Genomic DNA, 23,267 nt, shown 5'->3' with positions numbered 1-23,267 from the left:
TAAGTACATAATAAATACACAAACGCAATTGACAATTGTAATCTCTACCAGTCAACCTAACTGGATGAGACAAATATTAAGTTAGGGACAGACAAAAAGTGAGTTTATACAATATCCATCCATCGCAGCATATTTAGATCTTACTGCTGCTGGGTGTACTCAGAATGAGAGGGCTTGGGATGTAGTTCCTACGCAGGCCCAGTGCGAATTGGGTTTCCTCACAATGTTTTCCTTCACCGTAAAGCTCATGGTATATTTCAAATGTAACAACAATGTTATACAACATAAATTAAATTGAATTAAATACGTAAATTTACTAGACTAGAGATGAAACGGATAGCGGTTTGGCCAGATACCGGATATTTGGCGGGACTGTTGGCCAGATAGCCGAATATTCGGACTAGTTTTATGTACAATTAAATTAAGCTAATTCCACCATGGGCATGACACTCTGTGCAGGTTGCAACTTGTAGAGTATAATTAATTAACTTAGGGGCTGTTTCACCACCCATTGATTAATTTTAGCTGGCGGATAGGTGTGATGTTGTTTCTGTTTGTTTTGTTTGAATAGAAGCGAGACGGTATCACATTTGTCTATCGGTTGGGGTTGACCGGTGGGTGGTGAAACAGCCCCTTAGAATAATAAACTGATGTCAATAATTGATAAAATCATAAATAAATACCAGTTTTTAATCATAACTATAAGCTTTTTACCATCCGGTATCCGGCCGGATAGTACGCAACTATCCGGTATTCGGCCGAATAGTAAATAGTGGCCGGATACCGGATACTGGCCGGATATCCTTTGGATCTCTAAAATTTACCTTAACGTAATTTTTAAGCAAAGATATTTCCTCCGGGGTCATTGTGGAAACGTTATCACTTGTTCTTAAACAACAACGACAGGTATATTTGGAGTCTGCTTCAAAAACTTCGTTCATTTTTGTAGCTAATTTTAAAATAAATAAGAATATTTAGACCAAAACAATAACGCAGGCAACCAGGCAACGCAGCTGCGGCTACTCACTACTCTGTGGCTTGAGTGCGTTCATCTCATCTCTTCTCTTTTTTCGAATGATCTGAAGGTTAATAAAAATAATCAATTCAATTATTAGCGAATATTTAGTAGTTTGAAAAGAAAAAGATGAAGTTAAAGCAATGTAAAATTACAATTAATATTTTGTACACACGTTTTAACTTATATAATAAGAAAAAAATAGGAAGCAAAGCGATAATTTATTCGCATGTAGAACTGCTGTAGAACGCACCCTATAATGTCAAATTTGACAGCACATTTAGATGGGTGACACTCTTTCCCGGCCCGGATAATACCGACCGACATGGAAATACTAATCCTGTTTTTCGTGTACACGCCCATAGAAGCTCCTGTCAGTTTCTATGGGCATGTATAAAAAACAAACACAAAAAACAGGGCTGGTATTTCCATGTCGATGTTATCCGGGCCGGGAAAGAGTGTCACCCCATTGATTCTCTCAAGATTCTCTAAAGGGAGTAGTGTTGTCCCGTTCCGTTTTGTTACCATTCCTTCTCAGTCAAATTAAAACAGTCACCACGTGACCACCTGTAGCCAACTGTCAAATTATTACTATTTTAACTCGACTGCCAGAAGGAGAGTTATGTGTTTGTGTAAACCAAGTGTAAACCTTTGTAAACAGTCTGTAGCCAAATGCCTATTGGTCAATACCTGACATTTTTGTAGTCAATTTACCGGTAATTTTCAAAAGTTAAGTTATAAAAGCAAAGCAATTCAAATAAAATGTTATTTAATTTAATCAGCAAGCTGAGGGAGGAAGCACACTTAAATCGTCCCCTGTGTTTTTGTAGACGTCAGCTCAGTGGGTTGAGTGTGTTGACAAGTGACCAGGTTGTCGACACAGGTTGTCAATGTCAAATTGTCAAATCAAAATAAGCGCTCGTCCATCGGTCGGAGACTCGGAATGTTCATGTTTATATTTTATAAAAAATACGATTAAGTACGGCTTTATTTTTCTACGTTTCAAATAGTTGTGCCATGATTTGCTTACTTCCTGGTTGCGAGTCGCGAACGGGAAATAAAGGAAAAGGACAGAATATCACAAGCTTTCATAGGCAAGTGTTATTTTATTGGAACTCTTGTTGATTTTTGGTTCTGCTTATGATATACAAGTATAAGTTGCTTTATATGAGTGAATATTATTAAAGAGTACTAAGTACGTCATATTTTAATTTTATGCATTTCTATTATTTTCTTCTCGTTAGTACGTTAATAGTGCGTTCAAAATTTTTATCGATAAACTGTTGATGTGATATAAATATATTGTTTCAGATTTCCAAGTTTAAGCTCTCCAGTTAGGCAGAAATGGGTGGAATTTGTTAATCGTAGTCAAGTTGGTAATTGGACGCTAAGAAAATGTCACAGGCTTTGCTCCAAACATTTTTCGCTAGATTCCTTTATTGTAAGTAACAATAATCGCGTATATTTAAAGGATACCGCTGTACCCACAATAATGGTGAGTAATCATAACTTTTTCATTTAATTGAATTAATTCATTTAATTTTTTTGAATTAATTAGAAAGAAAGAAATAAAAAAAATTAATGGCAAAAATTCAGCATAACGGGAAAAATACACGAAATATGAAAGAAGCAAAAAAAGCCATACCTACTCAGCCTATTGCCACGGCAAGCCACAGTGCCGTTATTCAATATTCTATCCTTGTCTGAATGAACTAACTTTTTCAGTTTTCATCTCATATCAAAAAGATTGTGCGAACCCACAGTCGAAACGTTAGAGCAGTACCATTATTGCGTTGTGTGGATAAATCTAATTTGGTAAGTTAGTTTTCTATATTCATTTATTACCAGAGGCCGGAATTCTCATGGCACTTTTCACTTGTCATAAGGACTTCTCATTCATCGACTTCCAATATTCATATTATACTGATACACTAAATACATCATGAAAGAAATTTAAAAGTAGTGGTAAACAACAGCTGGTCTTATCGCTAAAGAGCAATCTCTTTCAGATAACTTTTGAGTAGTTGAAAATGCAAATAGAGATATGCAACCAATGGATTTCTTTTTATTTTTTTTCAAAAAGTTGGTAGCAAAGGTTATCTCGAACAGATTGCTCTTTAGCGATAAGATCGCCTATTGTTTATCTCTACTTTTAATCTTCTTAAATCTATCAGTATAATATGAATATTGGAAGTTGATAAATGAAAAGGTGCTATAACAGCTGAAAAGTGCCATGAGAATTCTGACCTCTGTTTATTACATATCCAGCTTAGTGTTGTTTTTTCAATGCAATTTTTTCCAGTTAGCTCATGCTACCCCTACAACTGCATCAACCCACAGTCCTGGTGAAGAAACGGTACCATCATCAAACCATGTAAATTATGTGAAATTGGTAAATTTAATTTTACTTTAACAACTTTTGTTACATGTTATTATTTTAAATTATAGCCTCTTTATTTCCATTTTGAATCACAGAACATAATCATAGATGCATTACATATTTAAATTAACTATCATACTAATTATTTTTTTACATTTCATAATTACATAACATTTCTATATAAATTGCATTCTAAATTTAACAATTATTTTATATAAATGACTATCCTATTACCCTCGACTCCTTCCGCGTAAAATTCGTTTATCGCTATCCCGTTTGAACTATGCAATATCCCGAGATAAAAACTATCCTATGTCCTTCCCCGGGACTCAAACAATCTGTGTACCGAATTTCATCTAAATCAGTTCAGCTGTTTTGACGTGATGGAGTAACAAACAAACAAACAGACTTACAAACTTTCGCATTTATAATATTAGTGGGATTTGAATTTTATAAAGTCTATTCATAAATTAATTCAAAAACATTGTAATTCAATATGGACCCCTCAACGGGTAAACGTAAACAAAAGGAAAAGAGGTAGATGGAAAGAGAAATGGACGGATGAAATAGTTAGTACCTAATGCTGGCGAAAACTGGGTTGCTAAAGCAAATGACAGACAGATGTGGAACGAAATGGAGGAGGTCTTTACCCAATTGAGGGGTCCATATTGAATTTGTTACCATGTATGCAATAAATAATAAATACAATAGAATTCTATTCATTGATAAATAAATGTACCTACAATTCTTTTCAGTTACCACATCCTACCCAGACCCCTGCATCAAGATGCAATCCTGATGGAGTAGTGGTACCATCAACGCACCCTGTAAATAACCCAAAATTGGTAAGTTTATTTTTATAATTAGTTTTTTTTTAACGTTTTCTTATCGCTACACCTGCCTTTGTATCATAGCAAGGCAATTTTTTTTTTCCTTATTTAACCTGAAAAATTTCGTGCGGAGCGAGTAATCGCCCGTCGCACTCGAACACTCGCTTACAGCCGAGCGACAAAACTACACTCGCTTCTCGCTGCTCGCCCACTCGCTTCTAGTTACTAGCTCTAATCGCTTCTCGCTCATCGTCAGCGGCGGGACAAATGCCTTCTGCCATCAGAATGCAGCACTAGCACAAACCGTAAAAAGTTTTTTAATGTCTTCGTAATATGCCATAATAATATTATGATATTAACATATAATTTCAATTAATTTTTTGGAAATATAGCTCTATCGTTACTTTGGATGTAAATATCATGTTATTTTGTTATAATAAATATGTCATGATCGGTCATGGCCACAAATTATAGACAGATTTGACTTTGTCATGGCGGTTTGTTTACGGTTTGTGCTAGTGTCGCCCCATGGGCAGAGTTTTGCTTAATATTCCCTACCCTGTATAAATGAATGAACAATTCTCTCTTCAGTTACTATGTGCTACCCCGACAACTGCATCAAGATGCAATCCTGATGGAGGAGTGGTACCGGTACCATCATCGCACCCTGTAAATAACCCAAAATTGGTAAGTTTATTTTTATAATTAATTAGTTAATAAAAGATGTGGCATAGTATTTTTAAAAAATCAAATTTTTTCAAAAATCTCCAAAAATTGCGTTACGTATTACTTGAACGCCCTACACCCAATTATATTGAAATCTAAAAAAAAATCGACGACAAAATAAAAATTTACCCTTTTATTTTTATTCTTTTGACATTGTTTATTGTAAAGAATGGTGATTGTAAACATACACCATAAAGGACCTCTTGTAGGATTTTTTAAATCTCGATTTAAGGCTTAAACTGACAGTTCTTGTATGGATCTGACAGGACTTAGAATCACTTAAACCTAGATTAAAAAGCCTGCAAGTGGACGTAAATGATAAATGAACGTGCAATTATTTTCAGTTACCACATGCTACCCCGACCACTGCATCAACTTGCAGTCCTGGTAGAGAAACAATATCTGCATCACACCATGTAAGTAACCCGGTAAGTAACTTGGTAAGTTTGATTTTATATTGAAGTTAACAAAAGATCTGGCATTTTTTTTAACCTAGCTGATCGCCTTTTTCAGTTTCAGCCTTAAAAGTTTTCTACTGACATTATTGTTGTAATCATATTTGGGTATGGCTCACGAGCGTTGCCGGCCCGTTCCAGTGTGTTATGAATATTGATGCATACGATAACTATTTGGAAAATACAGTGGTCTCGGTGCCGAATATGATTTTGTACCTTTCGGCGTCGAGACCCTTGGTCCGTGGGGCCCGGGCGCTCTGAGTCTCTTCAAAGATCTATCAAAGAGACTCAGAGATACCATAGGAGACCGAAGAGCTGGCAGTTTCCTCGCTCAACGCATCAGTGTTGCAATCCAACGGAGAAATGCTGCAAGCATCTTTGGTACCATGCCGCAGGGTCCATTTTTAGATTTATTATAGTTTTAGCTTATTTAATTTTATTGTACCTAATATACCTTTTTTTTAGTTTGACCTTTATTGTTCTGGAAATAAATAGTAGGAAGAAATTTAGAATCATAACTTTGCGTCAACTTCTGATACAAGTAGTTTCTCTTTTAAGTATTCATCCTTGTATAAGTAGAAACGGGCCATCATTTGTATGCATCAATATAACATAACGTTCTTTTAAAGCCATGTACGAGTGTGGCATTCGCGACTGATCAACGATTGGTTTAAGCAATATCTGTATAACCGAAAAATGATCACGGAAATAACAAAAGTGCGTGGAGACGAAGCGCTTATCTCGGGTGGCGTGCCAACCGGTTCTGTATATGGGCCAGTAGGCTACATAATGCACGTAAACAGTATATGCAATATTATTAAAAACTGTAATATGTATATGTACGCGGACGATATGTGTATAATCTACGCGAGCAACGACCAGCAAAAAATTGAACATTGTATTCAGGCAGACTTAGAAAATATAATTAAATGGTCACATGACAATGGAATTATTATAAACATGTCAAAAACAAAGGGCATGCACATATCGTCCCCACATAATCAAAAGAAATGTATACGGTATAATATTATAGGGCATACATACGACTGCCTACACGCATCAACACAGAACTGTACTTGTAAACCAATTGAATTTGTTGAATCTTTTAAGTACTTGGGGCTAACCATAGATAGAACGTTTAGTTGGAAGTTACACATACAAACTCTCTGTACCAAATTGAGATATATTTATGTCTCGTTCTTACAGCTTCAAAAATATGTGAACCGCAAAACTTTACGAACTTTGTACTGTGCATTGGTAGAATCGCATATAGACTATGGTTTAATAGCGTATGGGCGAACATTCAAGACGCAGCTGGATATGATTAAAAATATACAAATCAGGTACTTAAAATTATTAATAAACCCCAAACAGAAGCAATCTTGTAACAAAGAATACGAAAAGCTGTTTAAAATATGTAATATCTTACCTGTAAGTGAAAAATTTAAATTACTAGTGGCATCATACAACTATAAAAAGGAACCTTTCATATGCAAATTACCGGATGATAAATATGTCGCAAGAAGAAAACCTAAATTATTCCCTGATAAATATAAAGCAACTAACTACTATGGAGAACGCACATTTGACTACATGGCTCCAAAAATTTATAACGCCCTACCGCAGAAGTTGTTTGATGAGAAAATTAGAATAAATAATTTTATAAATAATGTCAAAAAAATCCTTATAGAGAACTATTAGGATAGGTACTCAGAGGCAGTGATGCAGAGGCAGTGATGGGTGCCGGTTGTGGACCAATTATTAATTCAATACGGTGTTTGACTATTTTGTATATGTTTTATAAATTAAAACTACACAATGCCTGTTATCGAATAGAAAAACAATTTTTAAGCTACCTTTTCTAATGGCAAAGTTATAAAGGTTTTAAATTCAAGATTAGACAGAGAAAGACATACTGGCATGTGACGTCACACGCCAGTACCGCCATACTTGCTGCATAGAGAAAAGCGTTTGAGAAAGAGACAGGTATATAGATTTTTCAAAAAATAACTATAAGTCCAATAATTAAGATATGGCAAAATCAGGAGTTGTCAAATACCGTGTTGGTATACGATTGGTACCCAATTTTTCGCTGCTTTTGGACCTTACGGGAATAAAATTTTAAATTGCATGCTTAGTATTAATTATATACCTATTAAATAATTCCGCATGAATATAACTAATTAGTTGTAAGACACAAGTGTATCAAGAATTCAAGAGCATTCTAACTGCCAACAAACTGCTACGCAGTTTGGCAGTGTAATTTACTTTGTAATAATTTAAATGTGTCATTATGAAATAAACGATTAATAATAATAATAATAATAATATTCATAACACACTGGAACGGGCGGGCAAAACGCTCGTGAGCCATACCCAATTATTTTTTTTCTAGACATTTTATTGTATTGTCTAGTATGTGAGTGACTCGGTGATAAACTGTAAACTTACACTATTAATTGATAAAGTACTTGGGCGACCGAGCTTTGCTTGAGCTAAAACTCGAGGACACGCGTTTTCCCAGAAATAAGACCAAGCTAGTAACTAGCGACATATTCATCGAAATCGTTAGAGCCATTTTGGAAATTCGCTGAAGACGCTGTTATGCAATAGTGTGTCAACCCTGATTAATTGTGGAATACAATGTCAACCCTTAGAAAATAATTTTAAAAGTTGACATTGTATTGCAAAATGACAGTGGGTTGACTCAGTATTGCGAAACAGCGTCCTAATATAAAGCTGACCCGGGGCTATTGTAGCTGGGGGGATATTGTATCTGAGCCGTCTGATGGCGTCCTGACGACGCCATGTTCATGTGTGTTGTGTGAAGACAGTCTTCTGGCGAACACAACTTAAAATGGCCAAAAAGAATATGGCGTCGTAAGGACGCCATCAGACGGCTCAGACAAAATATATAAGATAAACATGCAATTCTTTTCAGTTACCACATCCTACCCCGACCACTGCATCAAGATGCAATCCTGATGGAGCAATAGTACAATCATCTCATCGTGTAAAAAACCCGAACTTGGTAAGTTAGTTTTTACATTTAGTTAAGAAATGACCTGGTGTGGCGTTTTTTTAACCAGTCTACAATTCCTTTCAGTTCCGAGGTTCTATCCTGATCACACGATCAGCGGTACCATTATTGCGTCGTGTGAATAACCTGAACTTAGTAAGTTTCTTTTTATATTCAGTTATTAACAGAAGACCTGACGCGGTGTTCTTTATTACAAGTTATTATTTAACTTACCCGGCATAGCCAAGCGAATTAGTACGTTGAAGTGGCAATGGGCAGGCCATATAGTACGGAGAACAGATGGCCGTTGGGGTCGAAAAGTTCTGGAGTGGAGACCGCGCGGCAAGCGCAGCGTAGGACGTCCACCAACGAGATGGACGGATGGCCTGGTTAAAGCCGCGGGTTCACGGTGGATGCAGGCCGCTGCCAACCGAAGCGTCTGGAGGTCTATGGGGGAGGCCTATGTCCAACAGGGGACGTCCTACAGCTGATATGATGATGATGAGTCAGTAAATTTGATGACGATACAACAATCTAAAAATTCTGGCTGTCCGGCCAAGATCGCCTCCGCAAGACGGAACTCCTCCCACAACGGTAAAGGCATCGACTTGAAATTTGGTAGGAAAATGTAGATTGGATGACAATGCAAGTAAGAGTAAACAAAAAGTATATACAGTACCTACCCGGCCATAAAGATTACGGTGGAAACACTAACAGCATCATGTCAAAAAAAAAAAAGATTGCTCATCGGTCTTTGGAAAGAGACTCGGCTAATTTCGGCTTCGTAGAGCGTTGTCACACACTACTTATGTGACGTTTGTCAGTCGTTGTACAGGTGCAATAGAGTACGGACGCATTTAGATGAAAATATATAATAAACAGTTGTTGAAACCCCCCCAAAACTTTAAATTGTACGATGGGATATTTAGAATAAAGAGGGAACTATCCTTTTTCTAGTAGTTGCAACAGCTCTCTATAGATATCCGAAGTTTACATGTCATTAACTTGACGTAAACTAATTAATTCCATAAAGGTGCAGTATTTATTTGATATAAAACGTCACTTAATAAATACGGTGGATGATTGATGGACGGTTGCCAGTGTTCGTAAATCGTCGTGAACAGCCAATTGTCTTTTTTCGAATACCGATGTGCAATTTTTATCGCCGGGTACTGTACATTCAGCTTTATCAAATATGACTTTTTAATAAAAAAATATTTAAACTTAATTTTCTTTTCAGCTCCCACCTGCCAGTCGGACCAGCGCACCAATACCAATCCGCAGGCGCTACAACGCAACGCCTGCTAGTAATAATAATAATGATGAACTTCATAAAAAAATTGAAAAATTACAGAAGGAATTGGCAAGAATTCAAAAGCTCGCGAAGAAACGCTTTCTCAAAATTAACGCTCTAAAAAAGCGCGTTTACAGACTTCAGAAAAGTAATCTAGAGCAGGGCAATGCATTGGTTGAACTGTTGGAAAAAGAAGAATAGAGAAATGAACTATAGAAAAAAGACCAAGTGCCTTTTTGCTCAAAATAAATGTAAGAAAATTAAAAGGTTTTTTCTTTTTACTTTACAATATATTGTATATTATATGACCAGCTCCTTCCCGAAATACTCATAAAATTGAATAACTTTCCTGTGAACAACCCACGGATTATATTAAAAAATTACCTTCCCAGTGCCTAAGTTGATTAGCTGATCACATGTAATTTATGAGAGTACTCAAATGTACTGAGCGGCACAAAATTTGGCCCACTCTTCATACAAAATTACCCCTTACTGCATACATATATAGAGCCAGATTTTTTACCGATCAGTATAATTTCATACTAGCCGTTACCAACGACTCCGTCCGCGTAGAATTCGGTTATCGCTATCCCGTGGGAACTGCAATTTTTCAGGATAAAAATACCCTATGTCCTTCCCCGGGACTCAAACTATTTGTGTACCGCATTTCATCTAAGTCGGTTCAGCAGTTTAGACGTGATGAAGTAACAAACAAACAGACTTACAAACTTTCGCATTTATAATATTAGTTAATGGGACGCCGATTGCAGTCGGTAGGATTTAAAAACAATGCAGTTATCAATAAAGTTATCGATAAAACGAGCTGCGACTCGGAGCACTATGCACATCACTAACCAGTAAACAAAAACGAACTACAATCCAAAAAAAGAACCTTCAAAACTCATGTCTATTTTGTAATAGGTGAGTATTTATTCTAGCTAAATACCGGCAAAATACCACAGAAGGTATTAAAAATAAGAAAATCTAATAAAACAATAGTAGCCACCACTTATTTACAGTTGTTTATTTACTTTAAAATAAAGCAGATCACAATCCTTACAAACTATCAAAGAAAAACAATAAAAATAAACAAATATTTAATAATTGTCGTTATTTAAAAAAATGTCGTGAACACAACCGCGATGCATAAGTTAAGTAGTCTAGTCTAAAGCAAAGCTAATGAGACGAGATACATATACTTACTTCATCTTTGTCTGATACGTCATTATTACTATCTCGCTTCTTTTCTGTCTCATGACATAATTTAGCTTGTCTCGTTGGCTTTGCTTTAGCTTTATATTCTATATTCTCTTTATATGATACGTTATCCTGTGGCTCGGTGTAAGGTGCCTGTCAACTGGACTGGAGCGGAGCGGCGAGTGAGATAAAAATCCATTAGGTTATAGAATGAGGGCTATCGCGTATGAATTCGCCACTAGAGGCGCTAGTGTAGCGTGAGGTCTCCGAAATGTCAAATCTCGTAGTTTTTGGGTGAGCTACGCGGGTTTATTTATAATTAGAATAATTTTGTGAATATTTTGCAATATCTGAAATTAATTATGGCAAATATGCGTTCCGGGGCAATGAATGTCTGTGTTTTGAGACAGTTTTTTCTTTCGGAAACCTTTGTCCTCCCTTTTTTCCGAACAAAACGGGGACTATGCAACACTGTGGCATGCTCGATATTTTTATGGTACGGTTTTAAGGTGTATTAAACATGATTTTAATCTAAACTTTGTTTTCACACCCGTAAAAGCAGACTTTGAAAGCCATACTTAAAAACCTCACGCAACAGTGCGCCATCTAGTGAGACAAAAAACGATAGCCCTCATTGCATAGCTCCAGTCCTCTTCAGCGGACAGGGAGTTGGTAACTAGCTTAAAAAAATATTTAAAACTGGGAAGCGGAGCGGAGAAAGAAGCACAAGCAGGGAAGCGAGTCCGAGAAACGAGCGTGAGCGCGGAAGCGGGGTGGAGAAACGAGCGTGAGCGCGGAAGCGGGGTGGAGAAACGAGCGTGAGCGCGGAAGCGGGGTGGAGAAAAGAGCGTGAGCGCGAAAGCGGGGTGGAGAAAAGAGCGTGAGCGCGGAAGCGGGGTGGAGAAAAGAGCGTGAGCGCGGAAGCGGGGTGGAGAAAAGAGCGTGAGCGCGGAAGCGGGGTGGAGAAAAGAGCGTGAGCGCGGAAGCGGGGTGGAGAAACGAGCACGAGTCGGGAAGCGGGGTGGAGAAACGTGCGCGATGAAGCTCCGCGAATAGAAAAATAGTCCGCAACTCCGCCATATTACTTTCTCGCTCCGCTCCAGTGGGCAAGCGGCCTTTCTGCCTTTGTGATTTATATATAAGGAACATGGAAAATTTACAATTAAATTAGAGTATATTTTTTGTAGGTATAACATGTCAGACAAAAAGTAACATTTTATGCTAATAGACATTATCTCGTAATACATAATTCAAAATTATTAGATTTCACTAGTTTCACACAACTATAGTTGTCCATGAATTTAATAAAAACAATTAAATCCAAATTCAAGTGCATAATTTACATTGTGATACAAAATTGTGATGTTTTTTTATTACTAGCAAGATTGCTTACTCACCTAAATCCAAGATTTATCTTAAAAGTAAAAAGCTTTTCGCGTGGATTTTCCGAGATTTCAACCACCATCTTATGGCTGACTAAACTAAATAATTTAATTATGTACACATTTTCCCAATCCCACTGAAGAACCAGCAAAAAATCTTATGTCAGTGATATCTACAAAAATGGGCCAAAATTATTTTTGATTGGATTGTCCTTTGGACATATTTACACATATTTTTTAAAGAACATTATTTTCTAATTTAGAATGGCATATGCATGCATACCACTGACTTTTATCGCAATATTTGGGCTCAAAATACGAAAAAAACTATTGTTTTGTGGATATTATTTTTGACGGTCGTAGCCAGTCGTAGGGACTGGGGAGGGACATTATATAGAGGGGTTGTGAGGACTGGTAATACAGTGGACGTTATTAACAGGCGTCGTGGGGCTGGTAACGCAGTAGACATTATTCTAAGGGGATGTGGGGACTGCTGGTAACGCAGTGGAGTTTATTTTAAGGGGTTGTGGTGACTGGTAGGTAACACAGTGGACATTATTTTTGAGGGATTGTGGGGACTAGTAACACAGTGAACATTATCTTTGAGGGGTTGTGGGGACTGGTGACACAGTGGTAATTTAAGTAACAAATGAGACTTTTTTTGTAATAAAATACCCAGGATAGTAGAGAAATTCATAATTAACACTGAGAATTAACATAACACTTATAGAAAAATATTTCGAGATGTGTAGAATTTCGTAAAAAGTGTTTTTAAATAAATATCTCTACTTTAGACACTAAAAATAATTTTGGCCCAAATACCTATTATCTACAACTTCAATTTATTTCTATAAACCACCATAATACTTAACCAATAAAATAAAATAAATGGTGTATTTATGTGATATAAAATTGTGATGTCTAAAGTGGATGCAATTTAAGTAATAAATAATAAAATAACAAAAAAAAATATCAATCATGTTTTTAAGATTTAGAAAGTAGTAAGCTTTATTCAGGTTACCATGAGATAAATTAAAAATTGTGAGCTTAAAAAAGGACACTAAGATAAATATATTTAAAAATATGCAACCATTCCGATTAAAATGGACATGTCAGACCATTGGTAGCCGGGTTTAATTATTAATAAAATTGCATGCTCATGTTATTTTTATAGATGTCAAACTCTGTACCTTTTCAATCATAATTGGCTTTCTCCCCCGTGCTCTTGGTTCTCTATTACAAACATGCCTTAAAAAAAAGTATGACCTCTTAAAAGTCCGATTACAATTATTACACTCATGCCTATGCACATCAGAATGTTTTTCATCCATATGTTTTTTAATAGTAATTTTTAAATACATTTTTTTACAAATGTGGCATTGCACTTTTATCCTAGATCTGTTATGAATGGGATAAACTGTTGACAGATCAATTGTTTCCGTGTTGGTATCACTGACTTTTATTCCAGTGTTTGTGTCTAATTTTCTCATAACCAGAGTATTGTGGCCAGTCTTTTTAATCTCCATGATATTATTTGAATTCAGAACATTTTCAAACCACACTTGATTTATTCTTTTTAATTCACAGTAAGGTGTTTTCCCTTGGAGGTTGAAATGGTGTCGCCGTATGTGATATGTCAATTGAAACTGCTGGCCGAATGTTTTTTCGCATACCTGGCATTTGAATTTCCAGGATGCTTTGTAGCTGTAAAAAAATAACCATTATTGTTAACAAATTAACAATACAAAAAAATTTACACAGATAAGGCAAACATCAATTTAAAACAAAAAAAAAACAGAAAATACTAAGGAGTAGTGTTGCTTTCTATGGGGCAAGGAATTTTTGAATCAGTTTTGTAGTTCCTGATACCTATTGTCCTTCACACAGGAGCAGGAATTTTATTAGAAGGGTCTATCAACTTTGAAGTGTATGTTATTCTTGTTCATTTATTATCCATAACAACATGATCAACATGATTTTTGGCATAGAGATAGTTTATGGGCCAAAGAATGACATAGGCTACTTTTTATAAAAAAAAAATGCAGTTCCCAAAAGAATAGCGCGCGATAACCGAATCCACGCGGGCAAAAGCTAGTTGTTCCATAACTCAGAAGACGTCAGTGATATAATTTCTTAGAAAAATGTTTGCAATGTAAACTATTAGCATGCTTAGAGAATGAGTCAAGAACCAAATGTCCTAAGACTGTCTCAACTCATAACTTTCAGTGGAATTGTACCCATAAAATCATACTTTTAATAAGTAACTCAGGAGACATTAATACCATGCATCGCAATAAGCTACAGTAATAAGTTGATTGACTCATAATTAGCTTCACATTCATTAAATATTATGAAATATTCTTAATAGCTGTTTCCATAGCATATTTTTGTAAAAAAAAAAACTGTGCTCAAGGCCAAATGTAAAGGGAGAATGCACCTTTTAAGAACCTTTACAGATACAGGAGGCTTCATTTCATTATTAACATCATTATCTACACTAAAAGTATTATTTTCATCCTTATTTGAATAACTTAGATTGTCTCCTACTTCTTTTGGCTCTAATACATAATTTTTAATTAAGCTGGAATTTTCTTCACTGAATTCACTAATTTCAAGCATTGCACACATTTTTAATAAGTATTTTATAGCATTTTTACAACTTCCTAGTCCTTTTTAGAATTCAATCATAAATCAATAAACTTATGGCATGGCCACTTAGATAATAAAATTTTATAACACAAACTATGAACGTTTAACTGCTTTAGGTATTGATTTGAAGTCTAGTTTAAGAATTTGTAAAGCTAACTATATAGCCAGAGCTGGCACTGAAATGCGAAATCTTGGCGTTAGTGAAATTAAAAAGTATGGTGACATTTCATTTCATTTCACTGGAAAGTAGTGTTGGTTGGTAGGACTGATACTGTTTATTCTTTTTTTTTAATGTTTAGTCTAATAAGGCGCAGGTGATATTTGTTATGTTAACTGTTTAATAGCGTACCTTGAATCCCCGTGTATCGCTAAGGCGTGTGTCACCAAATTTCCTCGGTTTCTGAACGACAAATTGCACCACTGGCACTTCAAAAGACTATCAATACCGCACGAATGAACGTGCTTTTTCAATGCAAATTTCGTAACAAATAGCTTATTACAGTTGTCGCATATAAAATGTGTTTGAAGACTGCTCGTTAAGTCGTTGTTATAGGCCATAATTACTGGAAGAAAGACCGCACTACACTTTGAAAAAATAAACACTTTAGAGACGATGTCTGCACTGATAAAGCAACGTATTGATTCACAACAATGATAACAGAATACATATTTTTGTTGTAAGTTATTACATCAAGGTCACATTCTAAATATTTTATATGATTATTTACATTTTCGTACAAATGCTACTATTTGACAACAACATGCCCGGACAGCTGACTGGGTTGCTATGTCAAGTCAAATCACATAATTCCCCTTATAATTAAGCCAACGCTATTTATAAATATGAAAATATTGTTTTTTAGCCATTGTATGATGATTAGGCGCAAAAGCTATTTCAAAAGTTATAATGATTCTGTGAATGCATGAACCTGTACTTTACTTTAGAGGAATAGATTTCATCATAGTATTCACCGATCGAGGTTTTTTTTTATTAATCAAATTAATTGACTTTGGTCACATCACTAATTTTGCAGTAACTTGCATAGGCAGTGTAATATTGGCTTTACATTACATTGAGTTGACATTATGTTATGAAAATTTGACAATAAAGTAAAAATAATAATAATTGTGAATCTGTGTTGGTGTTGGATGGAGTTGGTGATCTGTGACAAGATTTGTTTCGATGTATTAATAAAATATCGTCTGATAACGAAAATAAAATGAAATGATTTAAAATGCGCGTACATTAAGTGAATATATTGAGGCTGTTAAGTAATAGCCATGGGTAAGAATAAAATGATAGCTAAAAGTTGTCCAGAATGCAAGATGCAGGTTAGTGCTTTTAAATATATTCCATAATAATTTACTTTCACTACAATAAATCCTCGTTTTGCAACCATCTGATTACGTTTATATCACTTAATCTAAAACTACTTATACCGAATTGCGCCAAGAGTTGAGTGTTAATTCTTTATTATTTAGTTGATAATAAAGGATCAAAATAATCTTTCTTCAATTTAGGCTATTACTAGCTATTATTAAGAATGTCAAAAAATATTCCATCGGTTCGGGAAAACCTCTGGCAAGAAACTTAAGGTGGTATAAAAATTGTTATCAATGGTAACCTTTTTAAAAATAAATTATTGGTACATCACAATAGAATAGAATAGAATAGAAAAACTTTATTATATAATCTGTGTATGTACAAAGATGGTGAAAATGTTTTAGTGTTTCAAAAGTTACCCTTCCGGGCATAAAATACCATAACAATATAAATAACTAATAGTCTAATTACAATGATAGCAATAATTTCAGGTCTTAAGATGTAAATTGAGTGTTAACAGTGGCAGATAAACTCTGTTGAGTTTTCACATGCTGATAAATATCTAGTTTTAAATCATTGTTTTTATAAATAATAAAAAAAAATCCAAAACTTTTCATCAAGTGAGATAGGGATCACCCTCAGGTTAGTTTTATGTAAAAAAAAAAACTATTTTTCAATAGTAACACCAGTCATGATTGCTTATAGTAATTTCTATTGCATAAAAATCTGAAGAACAGCTAGAGGCACGTAAGTGTAGCAATGAATGTTAATGCACATAAGTACAAAATAAGATAACATGCGGAGGACCATGTTCAAGGTGGGCGGGGCTGGCAAGTAAGTGTAAGCTTTGATTGGCATGCCTGACTGACACATGCATAGAAATTTGTGATCAGCACTACAGTTATGTGCTGTAGGCTACATAGAAAATATACAGGTATTGCAACCCTCTAATAGCATTTATATCACCAAATACATAACCAAAATGAGTCAAGTAGGTATGTGTTTAATTGATTCATTTTAACTTTGAAAACAATATTACTTTTTTATTTTGCTTATCTAACAATGCAATGAAATTGTAGGTGTCACCCCAAAACTCATATGAAAAAAAAACTTATTATGCAAATAGGCACCTATTATGTAGGTACTTACTTATTATTGTTACATATTTTATTAGTGGCGGTTATGCAATCTGCCACAGTTTTCGGAATATTGATAGGTGGCACTACTGATATTCACGGCGGGAGACACCCCGGGCGGGCCGCCCCCTCCTAGCTACGCCACTAGTGATATTCCTATTGTCCCTTGTTACAGGTGGCGGTGGCCTCAAAGTCCTGCAAGTGCGGATACACGTTTTTCGCGGCGCGGCGCGCGGCCGACGCGCTGCCCGCCGTAGAGGACATCCGGCGGCGGACGGGCCGCGTGCGACGCTCGCAGCCACAGTTCTACGACTCCACAGACTACCAGAAGGCTAAGAGACGGGTGAACCATCCTATTTATATTTAAATTCGAAAGTTTGTATGTGTGTGTTATTCCTTCACGCTAAATTGGCTGGACGGATTTGGATGAAATTTATTATGTAGATAGCTGGACGTCTGGGAATTACACATAGGCTACTTTTTATCCTGATATTCCCACGGGATAGGGATAGAATCTCGAAATAACAATCGCTGGGCTTAATCATGAAATTTGGGGTGGTTGTTTTTAAAGCAACATCAATCAAAACCACAATGTAATTTTCAGGAATTCCCGCGGGAATTTTGTAAATTCCGGAATTTAAATTTAACTAAAATTCTAACGATTTGCGCTTGCGAAGCCACGGGTAAACATTAGTATAAAATAATTTACTAAATCAGGCATTACTTTGCGTAATCAATGAACTAATATTTTTTTTAATCAAAAATGTCAATTTTCTTACAATTCACTTACAAGCTTTTTTTATGCTGGCTGTACTTGCATTATCATCTAAACTGCATGGCCGTACCAAATTTCTAGTCAATGCCATTAACCGTTGAAGAGTCCATCCTGCGGAATCCTGAACTTTGTTGCGCTTCTTCTTTGCCATTTTTTGTTTGATTGACAAGCTAAATCTAATTGAAGGATTGAATTGATGGATGTAATTTTTTATTAGCCATATTATAGCAATACCTGATCTGACAGAAACCGCCATTAAACTGCTTTATAAGTATTTCTTTGTTGACAGTCACCAAAGAAGAGATCTCTGTCAAGGTCAATTGATGAAGAATATAAGAAGGAGAAAAGCGAATCTGGTAAATATATTACAATATTATTCCGAAAGAAACTATAACACATTGAAAAAAAAAATGCGGAGGTGCTTTTTTGCAGTTGGGCGTTTGTGAGACGAGATTTTTTTTAAACGCGATTATCAGTTATTGAATCAACCTGCATTTAATAATTTGTGTTGCACACATATGTAGACTATCATTCACTCATTCAGTTCATACGTGCCAGCTCTTGCAATTGACCTGTTAGGTATTAGTTATTAACATGTGGGGAAACCTGAACAAACCTGTGAAGAAATTCAATGGTAAGATAGAAATAGCTTTTACTTACTCTAACATGTGTCCTGTGCGTTTGTCGGCGCTTGCCAAACGTGTGGACCCAGCATTACAACATTCCTGAAAAGCAAGTCTACTCTGAACTTCGGTCATTGTCCAGAGTAGAGACATGTTGTAATGATGATGATGATTACTTATTCTGTGCTTATCCCGTCTATCTGGCTCTTCTCCTGTACAAGGGCGTCGCCAGCCGGTGGCCCATGAGGGGGCAAGTTGATATGGAGAATGAGAAAAGTATGAATTGTAGGTAAAGTCGAGAGCACATTATGAACTTTGGTAGGTACTTAGGACTTTGGTTAGGTTGTTTTACATTTGGCAACTTTTTTAAAATCTAGGGGTCAGGCAGCTGCCCCTCCCTGCCCCCCCTTGGCGACGCCCTTGACTCCTGTACAAATGGCATTAGCCGTGTTCCCTTCCGTAGCGACGGCGCGCGCGCGGCGGCGGCGGGCGCTCCGCCGCGCCCAGCGGGAGGCGCCCCCGAGCGGGGAGCGCCCCCGCGACCCCACGCCCCAGCTGCGGCCCGCCCAGCTGGCACGATGCTCTCTCATACTGGAGGAGATCAATAGGAAGATGCTGGCAGTCACTTGGCAACCACCACAGCAGATATAGTGAAAGAGTGACAGTGAACTGTGAATAATACGCATTGACCAGATTTGATTAATAAAATTAATAACGAACTAGCAGATGGATGGGCTTTTCCACATGTAAACTGGATTGTTTTAAACTTTCTTTATACTTAACTTAATACTTCGACAAAGAACTAAGATAAGATCAGTGGCTGCATGAAATGGCGGCAAATTAAAAAAATATATGTTTGACATGGCAACACTTTACACAGATAAAAAAAAATCTGCTACAAATATGAAACAGGGGGTACACACATGCGCTCAAAGATTTGACCATTGTAATGAGAGTTTTAACAGAGCTGAAATATCGCTAGATGGCGTTAGTATCGTGAGCTCCGTTTGACGTTTGCTTGCGATTGGCTCATTTAGTTATTTAACCAATCACGAGCAAACGTCAGACGGACCTGCCTGACGATACTAACGCCATCTAGCGATATTTCGCCTCCGTAAAAACCCATATTGTACAAATTAAATTATTTTTATTTACTCATTTTGGATGTTTGAACAAGTCTGTTCTTTATTTGCCTAATTATCAATTGGAATGATTCTAGTTTTATTTTCCACTTTTCTATGTACGATACTTTGATCATCAAACTACATAAATGATGACATTTTAAATCTTATGACAGCTTAGTTTCTTAACAAAATGTGAAAGAAAGGGAAGATAACGGTATAAGCTGGGAGCGACCTTGTCTGTTTGCATGCAAAAGGTCACTGGGAGCTATTTCCGCTTTAGCGGAGTCCAACGGAGCTCCACTTGCAGACTAGATGGGCGAGGACTTTTCCATACGCATACCTAATGGCTAAAAAATAATTGTATATTGTAAGGCCGTACGCTATCTGTCTTAGTCTTTCGTGCACTGCTTTTCTTGGTGCAGGTAACATCCTATGCTCGTACTGTTGTTCCACAGACGGCCACCCGCTCCGTGCAAGCGTCAGCTAGCGTGGGCCCCAAATGTTTTATTTCTGAATATTATTTTACTGATGTATGTAAATTGAATAGACAATGTTAAAATAATTGCGGTAATTTTATGCTCAATGTGATTTTTATAATTAAATTTGTATGTAGTTTAGTTTTGTTTTTTTAAATACCTACAGTTCACAGAGACGACTGAGAAAAAAACTGAATTTAAATTTCTGTTCCTGAATCTGCATGTAGAACTTTTCCAACTAATAGACACTGTGGTCGCAGTACTTTTTTTTACACGACAGGACTTCAAACTTCAAGGGAAAACTGTGTTCGGTCTAAAATTTCAACTTTGATACCTTTTTAATGAAGAACTGTTAACATTTCTGAAAAACTTTGATACACATCTCATGGAATATTTAATTCCATACAATAATAATAAAAAATAATAAAAAAAACCTGTATTACAGAGAATCAGGCGAAAAAACTAAAAAAAAACTGAAAAATCCAAATTATCTCGAAAACCGTAAGACTTTTATTAAACCTATGTTGGTTTATTAAGATAGGAAACTGTCTTAAGTATCTATCGACAGTTTTCGTTTGGACCACCTACTTACGGGACACCCTGTATATGACAAGTTAAATAAAAGCTTGTAAAGATAACCAACAAAAAGTTGGACAACCCCGACTTTGTCACTTAAAAGTTCAATATCTGAAAAACGGATAAATCGATTTTGATGAAACATATCTAAGAAACATCGCTAAAAACCTGCTTCCTCATTCAAAAAACCGCATTCAAATCGGTTTACCCGTGTAAGAGCTACGGTGCCACAAACAGACACACATAGCGGTCAAACTTATAACTCTCTTCTCTCTTTTTGCGTCGGGGGTTAAAATTGACAAAGAGCGCATCAAAGTTTCGAAGTCAAGCGCGTAAGGTTCTAAAATGGTGTCCCGTGACGTCACACCGTGCTAAAGTCGCACGGAAAAAGAAAACTTATACGTGTTCAATATTTTCTGATAATTTAACTAACGATTAATTAATTTTGTTTAAGACCTGGCCCTTTTTAGGGTTCCGTACCCAAAGGGTAAAAACGGGACCCTATTACTAAGACTCCGCTGTCCGTCCGTGTCTGTCCGTCTGTCACCAGGCTGTATCTCATGAACCGTGATAGCTAGACGGTTGACATTTTCAAAGATTATGTATTTCTGTTGCCGCTATAACAGCAAATACTAAAAACAGAATGAAATAAATATTTAAGGGGGGCTCCCATACAACAAACGTGATTTTTTTACCGTTTTTTGCTCGATATTAATAACGGCACCAGGTAGACGCTTGAAATATTCATAGAATATTTATTCGTATTTATTACTTTAAAAATAAAGAATTAAATTAAAATAAAATAAATACACAATAAACCTTGAGCCTGGACTTTTGAGCTTCAGTCAATGACCAAGTCTGTGCGCCGTAGGTTAAAATGGGAAGAATACACATGTCGACGAGTTAATTAATTAGAGGAATGTTTTAATTTAGCGCAAAAAATATCAGTTCACTCTGACCGCTTGTATAAAAGAACAGTTGTTATCGTAAGGTCATTGCCGTAGGAAATATAAACTAAGCAAGTCGTTTGCGTCGCTGTTATTGATGTCATATCAATCTAAAATAAATATCATATAAGTAGGTCATTATTATGTATTACTAGATGAAAACCCGGCTTCGCTCGGGTAAAATGTACTCATAATAATATAGAAGTAGATTATTATCGTGTACGTATTTACAATTACCCAACCCTTTTTAGGGTTCCGGAGCCAAAATGGCAAAAACGGAACCCGTATAGTTTCGCCATGTCTGTCTGTCTGTCTGTCCGTCCGTCCGTCCGCGGCTTTGCTCAGGTACTATCAATGCTAGAAAGCTGTAATTTTGCACGGATATATATGTAAAGTATGCCGACAAAATGGTACAATTAAAAACTAAAAAAAAAAAATTATGGTACCTCCCATATAACGTTTTAAACTTTCGTGATTCTCACTCATAGTCAAAATACCATATACGGGACTTATCACACTATTTTTACACAAGTAATATTTACCTCGACGTTTCGGCAACGTTACAGTTGCCGTGGTCACGAGTAGACTGAAGTGTGGGGTGTCAAGTCTGCCTAGCAGCGCGAGTTCTTCGAACTACCCGCACTTGATCACTAATAGTACCGGCACTCGTATCACGAACTACCCGCACTTGGTCACTTTTATTAGTCACCCTATCACACCGACACACAACACTAACAACGTCCGATCGTCCCTCCGAACATTCATCCCGACGCCGACACTATTAATAACAGGATTCCACGAAGATGAAAGCTTATACCCATCGTCCCGGTTGAAATTCTTATGCTTTTTTATTTCAACTGCTTCACGTACCATTCTTGAGTAAAAATGACGTTCCGTGGACAGAATTTTGGGATTTTGAATTTTGGGATGAATGTTCGTACTTATATATATTTTTTAGTCAAAATACCACGAACGGGACTTATCACGCTAACACACACGATAACTATTTATCTCGACGTTTCGGCAACTGTAATGTTGGCCGTGGTCACGAGTAGACTGAAGTGTGGGGTGTCAAGTCTGTCTAGCAGCGCGAGTCCTGCGAACTACCCGCACTTGATCACAAATAGTACCGGCACTCGGCAATAGAAAATGTTCATAGGTTTCGTAACTGTCGGACTGTCAGTACTTGACCACATCTTTATAATATTAGTAGGTTAGGATTTGTTTAATTAATTAAAAAATCCTGAAACATTCAGCAACGTACAGTCCAACTTGCCCGACATCTATTACATTATTCTGATTTGTTTATATTACAGCACAATGTACAGACACAATCAAA

The 23,267-nt window shown here is 36.4% G+C and overlaps 3 protein-coding genes across 9 annotated transcripts; 2 read left to right on the top strand and 1 right to left on the bottom strand.

Moving 5' to 3' along the window:
- The first annotated feature begins 1,331 nt into the window (after positions 1–1,331).
- LOC141444567 (uncharacterized) lies at positions 1,332–9,951 on the top strand. 5 transcript variants are annotated; one of them, XM_074110131.1, is made up of 10 exons: positions 1,332–2,109; positions 2,327–2,510; positions 2,741–2,830; positions 3,318–3,389; positions 4,151–4,240; positions 4,817–4,912; positions 5,296–5,379; positions 8,348–8,437; positions 8,513–8,581; positions 9,666–9,951. In XM_074110131.1, the coding sequence occupies exons 1-10, from the start codon at positions 2,033–2,035 to the stop codon at positions 9,918–9,920; spliced, it is 1,107 nt and encodes a 368-aa protein (XP_073966232.1). In that variant the 5' UTR covers positions 1,332–2,032; the 3' UTR covers positions 9,921–9,951. The 5 variants fall into 5 exon arrangements, with proteins under 5 accessions (XP_073966232.1, XP_073966231.1, XP_073966230.1 ...); XM_074110130.1 differs by having other exon boundaries at positions 3,318–3,407; positions 5,296–5,367; XM_074110129.1 differs by having other exon boundaries at positions 3,318–3,407.
- A 769-nt stretch (positions 9,952–10,720) lies between these two features.
- LOC141444592 (zinc finger protein 532-like) lies at positions 10,721–15,906 on the bottom strand. Of its 2 annotated transcripts, none has more exons than XM_074110156.1 (2): positions 15,297–15,906; positions 10,721–14,002 (listed from the first exon to the last, which is right to left on the bottom strand). In XM_074110156.1, exons 1-2 carry the CDS (start codon positions 15,503–15,505, stop codon positions 13,456–13,458), a joined length of 756 nt encoding a protein of 251 aa, XP_073966257.1. In that variant the 5' UTR covers positions 15,506–15,906; the 3' UTR covers positions 10,721–13,455. The 2 variants fall into 2 exon arrangements, with proteins under 2 accessions (XP_073966257.1, XP_073966258.1); XM_074110157.1 differs by lacking the exon at positions 15,297–15,906 and adding an exon at positions 14,736–15,058.
- Positions 15,907–16,046: 140 nt separating this feature from the next.
- Positions 16,047–20,546, top strand: LOC141444593 (uncharacterized). Of its 2 annotated transcripts, none has more exons than XM_074110159.1 (4): positions 16,047–16,279; positions 17,583–17,750; positions 18,472–18,538; positions 19,251–20,546. In XM_074110159.1, exons 1-4 carry the CDS (start codon positions 16,229–16,231, stop codon positions 19,454–19,456), a joined length of 492 nt encoding a protein of 163 aa, XP_073966260.1. In that variant the 5' UTR covers positions 16,047–16,228; the 3' UTR covers positions 19,457–20,546. The 2 variants fall into 2 exon arrangements, with proteins under 2 accessions (XP_073966260.1, XP_073966261.1); XM_074110160.1 differs by having other exon boundaries at positions 16,050–16,279; positions 19,269–20,546.
- Positions 20,547–23,267: the final 2,721 nt, after the last annotated feature.

This window comes from Choristoneura fumiferana, chromosome 30, assembly GCF_025370935.1.
Source record: "Choristoneura fumiferana chromosome 30, NRCan_CFum_1, whole genome shotgun sequence".
NCBI lineage: Eukaryota > Metazoa > Arthropoda > Insecta > Lepidoptera > Tortricidae > Choristoneura > Choristoneura fumiferana.
Note: the sequence above shows the minus strand (reverse complement) of the source record. Positions and strands in the feature narration are given on the sequence as shown.